Source organism: Stegostoma tigrinum, chromosome 4, assembly GCF_030684315.1.
Source record: "Stegostoma tigrinum isolate sSteTig4 chromosome 4, sSteTig4.hap1, whole genome shotgun sequence".
Lineage (NCBI taxonomy): Eukaryota > Metazoa > Chordata > Chondrichthyes > Orectolobiformes > Stegostomatidae > Stegostoma > Stegostoma tigrinum.
The window spans coordinates 81,490,336-81,503,876 of NC_081357.1; the positions used below are offsets into that span (position 1 = coordinate 81,490,336).

General features: G+C 40.8%; 1 protein-coding gene across 8 annotated transcripts in view; it reads right to left on the reverse strand.

The window, feature by feature from the left end:
- znf512 (zinc finger protein 512) overlaps positions 1-13,541 on the reverse strand; it is a 64,007-nt gene that overhangs the window by 46,096 nt on the left and 4,370 nt on the right. For 6 of the 8 annotated variants that reach the window (XM_059645487.1, XM_059645483.1, XM_059645484.1 and 3 more), the window contains 3 exons: positions 9,261-9,328; positions 8,598-8,697; positions 3,713-3,783 (listed from right to left, as the gene is read on the reverse strand). In XM_059645487.1, coding sequence (XP_059501470.1) covers positions 3,713-3,783; positions 8,598-8,697; positions 9,261-9,328 — 239 coding nt within the window. The other 2 variants (XM_059645485.1, XM_059645486.1) reach the window with 2 other exon arrangements.

A 13,541-nucleotide genomic window follows, 5' to 3' on the forward strand; every position in this document is an offset into this window, starting at 1 on the left:
AGCTGTTATTGTTAGCTTTCTAATAATCATTTTAAGTTCCTACAGAAAAAAACATTACAAAATATGATGGAGGGTTTGGTGGCTAGACAAAGCTAGCCTCAGACTCATGAGCACTGATAATTAGGAGGAAGCCACGACTTGCAGCGGAAATCCAGAAATGCAGGAAGCGCTAAGGCTACGCTGAATTAAACAGCCTAATCTCATTTGAACTCCTTCTGTTTCCCAACAGTCAGTGGGATTGAGAGGTTGACTGTTGAATGGCAGAGCCTTTCTATTTCATCCATGGGATGTGGGCAGTGGCTCGGTGAGCATTTATCACACATGTTCAACTGCCGCAGAAAGTTCTATGGTGAGATAGTAGGAAGTGCAGATGCTGAAGAATCTGAGATAACAAGGTGTACAGCTGGAAGAACACAGCAGGCCAAGCAGCAGAGGAGCAGGAAAGCTGACATTTCGGGCCTAGACTCTTCTTCTGAGGATCAAGGCCCGAAATGTCAGGTTTCCCGCTCCTCTGATGCTGCTTGCCCTGCTGTGTTCATCCAGCTCTACACTTTGTTATCTCAGATTCTGTGGTGAGCTGGTTTCTGGAACTGCTGCATTCCATGTGGTATAGGGATATCCCATGTTGTTGTTAGGAAGGAATTCAGGATTTTGACCCAGCAAGAGTGAAAGACTGACGATACTGTTCCAACTCAGGATGATGTGTGGCTTGGGAGAGGAACTTGCAGATTGTGGTTCCCCTCACCCCCAGGTACCTACTGCTCTTATCCTTCAGAATCATCGCAGTTGGCTTAAAAGATAATGTTGGTGAAGCCTCAGTGAGTAACTGCAGTAAATCTTGTAGATGGTACACTTTGCAGCTACTGCACATCAATGAACGAACAAATTTTGAAGGTGGTAGAATAGGGTAACAGGTTGCTTTGTCCTGGTTGGCACTGACATCCTTGAATATTAATGGAGCTACACCCAGTCTGATTTAATCCTTGTAGAGGACGGACTGGCACTAGGGAGTCAGGAGACAAGCTATTCATCACAGAATTCCTCGTCTCTGATTTGTTCTGGAAGCCACACAGTTTTTAAATGGCCATTCTATTTCAGTCTAGCCAGTCGTAACCTCTGGGGTGTAGATAGTGGGGATTTAGTACTGGTCTTAAAACTGAATGTCAAGAGGTGATGGTTAGATTCAGTTTTGCTGGAGGTAGTCAGAGTGACAGCTATGTACGAGTGGTACATGAGTGTTACTTGCCAGTTATCAACTTAAGCCCAAAAATCATCTAGATCTTCCTGACATAGATGATCATAAAATCCCTACAGTGTGGAAACAGGCCCTTTGGCCCAAGAAGTCAACATCAATCCTTGGAGCACCCAACCAGACCCATCCTCCTATAACCCACCTAATCTACGCATCAGTGAACACTATGGGCAAATTAGCATGGCCAATGCACCTAGTCTGCGCATCTTTGGACTATGGTAGGAAACCGGAACACCCGGGGAAACCCATGCAGACACAGGGAGAATGTGCAAACTCTACAAGTTGCTTAAGGGTGGAATCTAACCTGGGGTGAGGCAGCAATGCTAACCACTGAGCCACCGTGCCACCCCAAATGCAGCACTTCAGTATCTGTGCTATCAAAAATTGAACCTTGTGAAGTCATTAGAAACCATCCCTACAGCTGACCACATGTTGGTAGGGGAGCTTTGCAGAATGTGAAGGTGGTTGGGCCTAGGACTAACTTCAGTTTTGTCAGGGCTCCTTAACATCACACTTGGTCAAGTGATGCTCTAATATCAAGGGCAGTGACTCTCACCTCACCTTTGGAACTCGGCTGTTTTGATCACATTTAGACCAAGGCTACAAATGGAGTCAAGAGCTGAGGGGCCCTGGTGGACTGCAAACCGAGCAATGAGCAGGTTATTACTTTGGAAATCTTCGGAAGGCGGCTGCAGACATAGATGGGGGAGTAGTCCTTATCCAAGTGTAATGTTATTGATCTGCTTGCAGAGGACAAGTTACTCACCTGGCCCACAACCTCAACTTGTATTGGTAAGAACTAAAGTACGTTCATTTCCAGGGGTTTCAAATTTTAAAAAAAAACAACCCGCTCTCCTTTTTTTGGGCTCCAAGTACTAGGATATTAAAATTTTCCAATTTGCTTTCGTGTTAATGCTCATCAAGCCAAGTACATTTCCTACAATGCTGTGCGATTGCTGAAAGTGGCCAATGTATAAGTAATAATCACTACCTGCTGCCTCAGTGCAGATATGATGCTAACAGTAGTAATCTTGAGCGATTTTGGAGCAATATTTCAACCCTTTCTTCTGGACTCTTATGATTAAGAGATATCACAAGCTACAGTTGAACAGTCAGATAAAGAAAAACTCATCACACAGTGATCTTGGGCTCTTCCACGCTGAGCGGAATTATCTTCCACTTGCAGAATAGATCAAGGCACCCAATCAATGCCTTCCACTGAAAGATGATGGTTATTAACTTGATGCATCACTTATCAGTTTTCTCAAACTTAAGGTACGTTTTTCATCCTTACAGGCATATGTTTTTCCAGATAACCAACTAGACAGGTGCACTATTATTTCAAGGAACTTATCAATGGTGAAAAGCACAGAGGCAGTTGAATCTAAATAAACATGAGGGAGAAGGTAACAGCCAGGTATGCTGATAGTGTTAAACATGGGAAGATGAGTGCAGACTGAGTACAAATAGGGAGCAATTAAGCCAAATGATTTATTCCTATACTTTATATTCTATGAAATGCGACATAACTGAGTCAAATATAAGTATAATGCAAAACAAAAACAAATGGATAGAGAAACTTGGCAGGTCTGGCAACATGTGTGAAGGAAAAACAAAGTTAATGTTTTAGTCCATTGACCCTTCTTCACAACTAGAGTTCCCTTCTGAAGGGTCACTGGTCTAGCAACAGCAACTCTGTTTTCTCTCCACAGATGTTGCCAAACCTGCTGTATTTCTCCAGTTGTTTTAGTTTCAGATTTCCAGCATCCACAGTTCATTGTCTTATTGAATTATAATACGTTCCTATTGGAATTAATAGCATAAATTATTTCCAGTGCAGTCAAAAACAGGCTGGGAGGTCAAGAGCGAAAGATGCAACTAAATAAGAAAAGGAGACAAGTGAAGGAAGCTACATTTTAATTCACTGATTTGCTGGGTAGGGTGATCAAATACTAGTTACACACAACAGTGTCACGTATGAAAGGTGAAAATAAGTGACATACACAGCAGCACTGCTGCAAATCAATAACATCGATTAAACAAGTCACTAAAGCTGCGACAATATCCTGCTGACAGGCAATGTTGAAGACCACTCAATGAAAAGCCTGCCTAGACAGAAGCATCAGTCATAAGTGCCTAAGTAACCTGTACCATAGCAAGCCACCACCTTTAGCCATGGGGCATAAGATTAAAAAGATAACAAAAATGAAAAATGATTTTGCACTTTACTGGTATATTGTATGCAAACTGGAAATGGGAACTACCAACAATATTCCTTATGTACAGCACAATTCTTGCTACAGCTTATTTGCTAGTTCCCTCTCACAGGAAGCTATTCATGAAAGAAAACATGGTATACTGGGGAGCCTGATAGGTCCAGACATAAGCAATAATTTAATGTTAGTACTGCAGACTATGAATTATGACTTACAGACCTAAATCGGCAAAAAAAATTGTTACCTGAAATTCTGAATGTCCAGCATCTTTTCCTTTTAATAAGTTATCTTCACCAGCATTCTCCTTTTTAGATCCTTTACAATAAGTAAGACGTGTTTTAAAACCTTGCTTAAAATCTCGTATATTCAATCAATTCATTGAAATTTCCATTCCTTACAACTGTTTACATTTTGAAACTCTGCAATTGGTGACACCTACCAAAGAACAAAACTAAAATTGAGAATTTCAAGAGATCCAAGATAAAACATGCAAATGAGAAATAAACTTTTTAAAAGTTAATATGATTCATAAGATGTAAACAGCTGTACTCATGCAGTGAATTTTACAATTTATACCAAGTCAATTCTTTATGCAGTTAATTCTGACACAGTAGCATTAGAAAACCTCCTAATAGATGACAGGCAGTAACTTCTCAAATAAGTATTTTTTCAAAACTTGACATTGGAATATGAACATTGCCAAAAAGACTAGTAATTATTGCCTATTCCGAATTGCCTTTGAGAACAGGAATTGAGCTACCTTGTTGAACCGAAGCAATCTACGTGGGGTAGTTATATACAGCTGCTACGGAGGAACTCCAAGATTTTGACCCAATGACAGTGAAGGAATCTCGATACAGTTCCACAGAGGATGATGTGAGACTTGATGTTCTCCTGCATCAGTTGCCCTTATCCTTCTAGATACATAGAGGTTATGCATTTGGAAGTTGAAGGAGCCTTGCTAGTTGCTGCAATACATTTTATAAATGGCTGCCAATATGGAGGGAATGGAAGTTTTAAGGTGGTGGTGCTTAGAAATGTTGCACCTTAGTGAATATGCAAAATTAAACAAACTAATTTAAGAACAAAGTAGTGGAGAACCATGCAGATTAGCGACAGAGATGATGCATAAATCCATATAGCCAAAAAAAACACCAATGCAGACACACACAAAAAAATCAGCTTTCCTTTATAACTGTTGATACAAAATTAGAATCATTTCTTTAAAAAGATGAAATGTCTTTGTTCTTTCATCTTTTTGTTCTTATTACATTTATCCTGAGCAAAAACAAACTGGGGTTCCTCAAGGCTACATAAAATAATCAAAATCTGCCCTTGTTATCAATCATAATGTATTGGGAATTGTTAAAACATTGCTAACATTTGGCACAATTTATTAAACTGAAACAAAACTCCTTCAGAAACTGGGTAACAGCAATTACATTTGGGAAAACAGCTTGGTAACAATTAACTTAATCTCTTCGTAAATGTGGGCACATAGTAAAAAGCGCAGCAATTTCACTCAAGGATATTTCTGACTGGCTGAAGCCACATATCTTGCAGTTATGGAACACTCAAGGTTCAGGCTGAAATACATCCTACAGGAAATTTCACTTACATCAATCCAGTACCATTCATGCTCTGGGAATGCTGGATAGTAATAAATAATGAAATGTGCGCCTGGAAAAGGGACAATGATCCATCTGGGAGGTCAAAAAATGTTTTCAACTGCCCATCAACCTCCTTTGTCTATCCAATTCTTGCTTACAATTCATTCAGGGATGTGTAGGTTATGTGGATTAGCCATGGGATATGTAGGGTTACAGGAACAGGATAGGAGAGTCAGTGTGGACTCAATGGGCCAAATGGCCCACTTGCACACTGTAGGGATTCTATGACTGAGTTAATGTGTAAATCAATTACCTTATACATTCCACACTCAAGCATGTCTACATACTTCCTGGATTACTGTGACTACCAAAGTTGATTCTAAATAGCTAAATGTTACCTATTAAAGTAGTCCATCAGGACCCGTATTTATTTGACAAAGGAGACATTATCTGGACCTGCTTCTCAGTTTCTTGAAAAATGCAACATAAAATTGAGGTAATCTAATATACTTTTATAATTTTGTACAATTATCAGGGTAATTTAAAACTAAAATCAGAACAAAATATTCCTTCAAGCACACATTTAATTGCTGGTAAATCCCTAACAATTTCACATTTACTGAGAATGCAAGATGATGTGCTGTTACAAAACTGCCATGAAATCAGATTCAAGTGATTCAAATAAGAACAGCAAATTGGTAAATAAAAATTCAAATAGTAAACTCAAACTGAAACCTCAGCAATAAAACTGTTACCAGCAAGCAAAAGTCCTGATATATTTGTATTACTTTTCAAAAGAACTATGGGCTCAAAAATCCATGGCACTCTTAACAAGTACTAGTTACCAATATTGCCTGCAAGTGATAATTTATTTGAGATGGAATTTCTTCTAATCGAAACAGGGTCACTGACACGGAAGGTACGGCATCTCAAACATGGGCTCCCATTCAGTGTGGCAGGTATGTCTGATGGGAATAGGATTTGGCCATACAGTAGATCTTGGAAGAGAAAAACACAAAGTTCTTTACGAAAGAAATGAACTTTGTAGTGAATGAAACCTTTGAAGAGCAAGTGTGCATGCTGGAATGGATAGAGATAGAGGAAGCTGATGTGCTGAAAATTTTGTCAAACATTAAGATTGACAAGTCGCCAGGCCCGGTCCAGATTTGTCCTCGGCTGCTTTGGGAAACGAGAAATGCAATTGCTTCGGCACTTGCGAAGATCTTTGCATCCTCGCTCTCCACTGGAGTCGTACCTGAGGACTGGAGAGAGGCAAATGTAATTCCTCTCTTCAAGAAAGGAAATAGGGAAATCCCCGGCATTTACAGGCCAGTAAGTCTCACGTCTGTCATCTGCAAGGTGTTAGAAAGGATTCTGAGGGATAGGATTTATGACCATCTGGAAGAGCATGGCTTGATTAAATGCAGTCAACACGGCTTTGAGGGGGGCAGGTCATGCCTCACAAACCTTATCGAGTTCTTTGAGGATATGGCTAGAAAAGTTGATGAGGGTCGAGCTGTGGATATGGTGTATATGGATTTCAGCAAGGCATTTGACAAAGTTCCCCATGGTAGGCTCATTCAGAAGGTCAGGAGGAATGGGATACAGGGGAACTTAGCTGTCTGGATACAGAATTGGCTGGCCAACAGAAGACAGCGAGTGGTAGTAGAAGGAAAATATTCTGCCTGGAAGTCAGTGGTGAGTGGGGTTCCACAGGGCTCTGTCCTTGGGCCTCTACTGTTTGTAATTTTTATTAATGACTTGGATGAGGGGATTGAAGGATGGGTCAGCAAGTTTGCAGACAACACAAAGGTGGAGGGGTCGTTGACAGTATACAGGGCTGTTATAGGCTGCAGCGGGACATTGACAGGATGCAGAGATGGGCTGAAAGGTGGCAGTTGGAGTTCAACCTGGATAAATGCGAGGTGATGCATTTTGGAAGGTCGAATTTGAAAGCTGAGTACAGGATTAAGGAAAGGATTCTTGGCAGTGTGGAAGAACAGAGGGATCTTGGTGTGCAGATACATAGATCCCTTAAAATGACCACACAAGTGGACAGGGTTTTTAAGAAAGCATATGGTGTTTTGGCTTTCATTAGCAGGGGGATTGAGTTTAAGAGTCGTGAGATCTTGTTGCAGCTCTATAAAACTTTGGTTAGATCGCACTTGGAATACTGCATCCAGTTCTGGTCGCCCTATTATAGGAAAGATGTGGATGCTTTGGAGAGGGTTCAGAGGAGGTTTACCAGGATGCTGCCTGGACTGGAGGGCTTATCTTATGAAGAGAGGTTGATTGAGCTCGGACTTTTTTCATTGGAGAAAAGGAGGAGGAGAGGGGACCTAATTGGGGTATACAAGATAATGAGAGGCATAGATAGAGTTGATAGCCAGAGACTATTTCCCAGGGCAGAAATGGCTAACACGAGGGGTCATAGTTTTAAGCTGGTTGGAGGAAAGTATAGAGGGGATGTCAGAGGCGTGTTCTTTACACAGAGAGTTGCGAGAGCATGGAATGCGTTGCCAGCAGCAGTTGTGGAAGCAAGGTCATTGGGGACATTTAAGAGACTGCTGGACATGCATATGGTCACAGAAATTTGAAGGTGCATACCTGAGAATCAATGGTCGGTACAACATCGTGGGCTGAAGGGCCTGTTCTGTGCTGTACTGTTCTATGTTCTTTCTAACATATGTCAAATGTGGCTTCTTCAATAGAGGCCACACTTCACCTAAGTCCTAATATTGCACTAGATATTCGGGAGAAGATGGGAGCATGGGACATATCCATTCAGCATATGTACACACCAAGAGCTGTGAGATTTGCAACCTTCCCAAATCAACACACTTGGAGATATGCAATTGGCATCAAATCGAGAAGAATTAATGACCCTCAGGTTTTCTGCAACTTCTCTACACTTCTGAAAACACGGATATTCACTCCCTCCTTCCCACTTAAATTCAGATCCAAATAAAGTTGAGAATATTTACGGTAACCCTGCAATTTACTCTGAACATTATGTCTCAAATGGGATTGATTGTACATTCTGAAATAACTTTATAACCAGTTAAGGTAAATACAAATGCAATCATCTGAAAGATTTAATTGGGCATAAGTGTTAAGTGAGTAACCCCTCTGGCTATGCTAAGCACATGATAATACATAGCATACAACATTTTACAGTGGCAAAAACAAATCAGAGGCTTTTTTTTTAGTAATTTAAACACACCACCATTTAATAACTAAAGATGCTGAACATTTAATTTTCAAGCACAAAACAGCAGATGTTGCAAATCCGAAACAAACAAGAAGCTGCAAATACTCAGGCCAGGCAGCTTCTGTTGCAGGAAAAAGATAATATTTCAAGTTGATGACAACTAATCAGAGGTGGGAAGAGTTAGAGCAGACAACAGATTTTAAGGAAGTGTAAGCCAGGACATGTGGGTAAAAGATCAAAAGGAAATGTTGGTAATCCACTTTCTAATAATCAGCATACAGAGTGGGTTTATCAGAAACCATACTTACCTCGTATCTTTGTCTTTTTTGATTTTAGTTTTAGTTTTAACAACTTCTTGCTTGAAACCTCCACAGAGTTGATCTTGCTCTTTTGCGCCATCACCAGAAACTGGAAAATATGAAGAAAAGTTGTGAATATATAAATAATGGGGGAATAATGGCATATAAAAGAGAAAAGAAAACGTAGAATAGTGATCAAACCAGAACTCCTACAAGTTTGTATGGGGAAGTTTCCAGTTTGGGACTGGCATTACCAAGTATGCAAGAAACAAAATTGTTAAATGTAGTTTTAAATTCTGTCAATATCACATATTGATACTTAGGACATTTAACAAGATACATGTGCCTGATTACTGCACTGAAGTTTATCACACAGGAAACCAATGGAAGTAAGTTTTTTTTTAAAATACATACAACACTGCAAAGCAGTTTTAGCTGATTTGAGGTACAAATGCTGCTTTTACTTTTCTCAGTAAAAACATACCAGGACCACGATTCCTTCCCTCCTGGATTCTCTGTCCTGACACTCAAGTATGCTTTCTTCTAGTGTGAGATTAAATGAAAGGCCATAGGGTGACGCCACCACTTTGAATTTTCACTTCTTCAGTGACATACTCCTGACCGCTCTCTAACTGTCTGTTCACTGTTCAAATTCATATGAAAAATACCTACTTGGATGAGTAGATTGCTCAGCAGTTGTAGAACTGTACCCCAGTAAGATGTTTCCACCTCCCAGAGAGCTGTGGGAGAACAAAATCTATTTTCAGATAAAACACAGAACTCTAGACACCATTTATATTCTACACCACGTGATTTGAATAGATTAATCAATATCATAGTAACGTTTGAAAAGAGTATATTGGAACATGAAACAATGCCAAGTCAAAACGTTTACTATATCGCAAAAAATTCAGGTTAAACCTCCCTCCACTAGAGTCCATAATAAACCTTTAACTCAACGCTTATTACATAGGAGATACAGTGTTAGAGAGGGGAAGTATACTGGGGAAATGTCTCAGGTGTTAGAACATAGAAGGGTACAGCACAGTACAGGCCCTTTAGCTCATGATGTTGTGCTGAACTTTTACCCTAACCCTAAGGTCTACCTAACCTCCAACCCTACCTGATACTATCATCCATATGCCTATCTATTTGCCACTTAAACATCCCTAATGAGGCCAACTCCACTATCCTCGCCAGCAGTGCATTCCACGTCCCTTCCACTCTCTGAATAAAGAACCTACCTCTGACGTCTCCCTGATATCTACCTCCACTCACTTTAAAACTATGCTCCTTCATAATAGCTACCTCCACCCTAGGAAAAAGTCTCTGGCTGTCTACTCTATCTATACCTCTGATCATTTTGTGCACCTCTATCAAGTCACCTCTCATATTCCTCATTCTAAAGAGAAAAGCTCTAGCTCTCTCAACCTTTCCTCAAGACCTTCCCTCCATTATAGGCAACATCCTGGTAAATCTCTGTACCTTTTCTAACGCTTCCACATCTTTCCTATATTGAGGCAACCGGAACTGGGCACAATACTTCAGATGTGCTCGAACCAGGGTTTCGTATTGCCAGAGCATAACTTCACAGCTCTTGAACTCAATCCCTCTATGAAAGGTAACACACCATACACCTTATTAACAACCCTATCCAACTGGGTGGCAGCTTTTAGGAAACTGTGGACATGAAGCCGAAGCGCGCTCTGTTCCTCCACACTGCCAAAAATCTTTCCCTTAACCCTGTATTCTGCTTTCAAGTTTGTCCTTCCAAAATGAATCACCTCACACTTTTCAGGGTTAAACTCCATCTGCCACTCCTCAGCCAAGCTCTGCATCCTATCAATGTCCCTTTGTAACCTAGAACAGCCCTCCGCACTATCCACAACTCGACCCACCTTCATATTGTCCGCGAACTTACTAATCCACCTTTCCACTCCTACGTCCAAATCGTTCACAAAAATCACAAATAGAAGAGGACCGAGAACAGATCCTTGTGGTACACGACTCATAACTGAGCACCATGTTGAATATTTTCCATCCACTACCACTCTTTGTCCTCTAAGGGTCAGCCAATTTTGGATCCAATCTGCCACACTTCCCCCAATCCCATGCCTCCTTACTTTGTGCATGAGCTTTGCATGAGGAGCCTTATCAAACGCCTTACTTAAATCCATGTATACCACATCCACTGCTCCGCCTTCATCCACATGTTTGGTCACCACTTCATAGAATTCGATAAGACTTGTGAGGCATGATCTATCCCTCACAAATCCATGCTATGTCTAGAGTTTCACTAATTCTGGTGTTTCTCTTTTCAATTTTGCACTTCTGTTCAATTGTGACTAGCACTCGTTTGTTTCTGTAGTATGGCAAACATCATTTTAACCTGCACCTTGTCAAACGGCACTCTTGATAAACCACCAAAAGTTATAACATAAATGCTTGGACATTGTGGTATGTAAATAAAGTACAACAGTGGTGTATACACCCTGCATTATATTTCTATTACTTACTACGTCTTTACTTTTTTAAAAAATGGTCAAAACACCTCCTAAAAGCAAACAAATTGTGAGGGACATTGATAATAGTGTGGAGCTGGAGGAACACAGCAGGCTAGGCAGCAGAGGAGCAGGAAAGTTGATGTTTCAGATCAGGAACATTGAGTTATAACCCCAATGTGAAGACTTTTTACGATCTTGGACTGAATTGTAACCGCACTGAGAAGCCTCCAGCATGAGCAGTTCTTACCACCTCCTGAGGGGGATTGATGTCTCAAACTTCGCTGGGTCAGGTTTACTGTAGTTATGCCTACTTGTGGATTATTTGGAATATTTGATCGACAATCACATTCCTAGTTCCATGGGTGTTGATCAATAAGAAGTTTGCTGTATACCAGATAAATTTCTTGAACGTGTAGTGAAACACCTCACACTTTAAAATAAGCACAATGGTAACAGTCATAACTCTACAATGGTAACAGTCAGAACCAGAACTTATCACAAAACATGTAACTTCAAATTGAAACTGAATCGTCTTTTAGTAACTGACTGCAAGAATTAATACAGTACTAAGCTTTAAGGATTTTTTTGTTCAAGTTCCACTATGCTTCAGATGCATCTTAGCTTATCTGAACAGGTTGACTTAAAACAAATCTAACAAGTGAAATGGTAAAAAGAAATTCAGGCTAGTACCCATATATTTTCTTCAATTTGTGACTTAGTGTTTCTTTGCCATTAGTGAGCAGTTCATGCATTGCAGATGATACATTATCACCAGCTGCCTCCAATCATCCAATTCATCAAACTTTATTACCAATTCATAAGCAGTCAAAACAGGCCATTTTACTTCTTCATATTCTCTTGAAACCTCCTCTGACAGCGCTGCAAACACCTCACCAGCCCCACCTACCATTTTGGTCTGAATTAACATTAGCCACAGTCTCTGGCCAGTTCATCTGGTTAGCCAATTTCTCATAAGAAACGAAAAAGGCTTCTACATCTTTGTTATCAAATTCTGGTAATGTTTTGATATATTTGTAAATACCCTTCTATCAAGTCTTTGGCTAGAATGGGTCTGCTCATCAACCTCCTCCTCGCTAAGCCTATCTTCCACTTTCATTTCTATCATAGAACATAGAACGTTACAGCACAGTACAGGCCCTTCGGCCCTCGATGTTGTGCTGACCTGCCATACCAATCTGAAGCCCATCTAACCTACACTATTCCATGTACATCCATTTGCTTGTCCAATGACAACTTAAAGTTGGCGAATCTACTACTGTTGCAGGCAAAGCGTTCCATACCCTTACTACTCTGAGTAAAGAAACTACCTCTGACATCTGTCCTATATCTTTCACCCCTCAATTTAAAGCTATGCCCCCTCGTGCTCACTGTCACCATCCTAGGAAAAAGGCTCTCCCTATCCCCCTATCTAACCCTCTGATTATCTTCTATGTCTCAATTAAGTCACCTCTCAACCTTCTTCTCTCTAATGAAAATAGCCTCAAGTCTCTCAGCCTTTCCTCGTAAGACCTTCCCTCCATACCAGGCAACATCCTAGTAAATCTCCTCTGCACCCTTTCCAAAGCTTCCACATCCTTCTTAAAATGCGGTGACCAGAACTGTACAGAATACTCCAAGTGTGGCCGCACCAGAGTTTTGTACAGCTGCAGCATAACCTCTTGGTTCCGGAACTCGATCCCTCTATTAATAAAAGCTAAAACACTGTATGCCTTCTTAACAGCCCTGTCAACCTGGGTGGCAACTTTCAAGGATCTGTGTACATGGACACCGAGATCTCTCTACTCATCTACACTACCAAGAATCTTACCATTAGCCCAGTACTTTGCATTCCGGTTACTCCTACCAAAGTGCATCACCTCACACTTGTCCACATTAAACTCCATTTGTCACCTCTCAGCCCAGCTCTGCAGCTTATCTACGTCTTTCTGCAACCTACAGCATCCTTCGTCACTGTCCACAACTCCACCGACCTTAGTGTCATCTGCAAATTTACTAACCCATCCTTCTATGCCCTCATCCAGGTTGTTTATAAAAATGACGAACAGCAGTGGAGCCAACGCCGACCCCCTGCAAAACAAAACGCAAAAGTCCAGGTTTTCCAATAGCCAAATAATCGTTTGGAGTCGTCCAAATGTCTGTATTTGAATCAAAGAACTCAATGAGTTCCTCTGGAGTTTAGCAAATAGTCAGGAAAAGTAAGACTATTAAACGTTTAGTCTAGCTTCCATGTAATGATTTAACTGATTCACAAACTTGCCTCACACATCCTCAACTATACCCACTAAACATCTTTCACCCACCCCAACCCTGATGTGGTACTCACCACATCTCCTTGGGACCAGATACATAAATTCTCTCCATCCTCACTTCCTCAGACAAGGAAGCCAAAACTACACACAATACTCCAGTGGTGGTCTCACGAAGACTG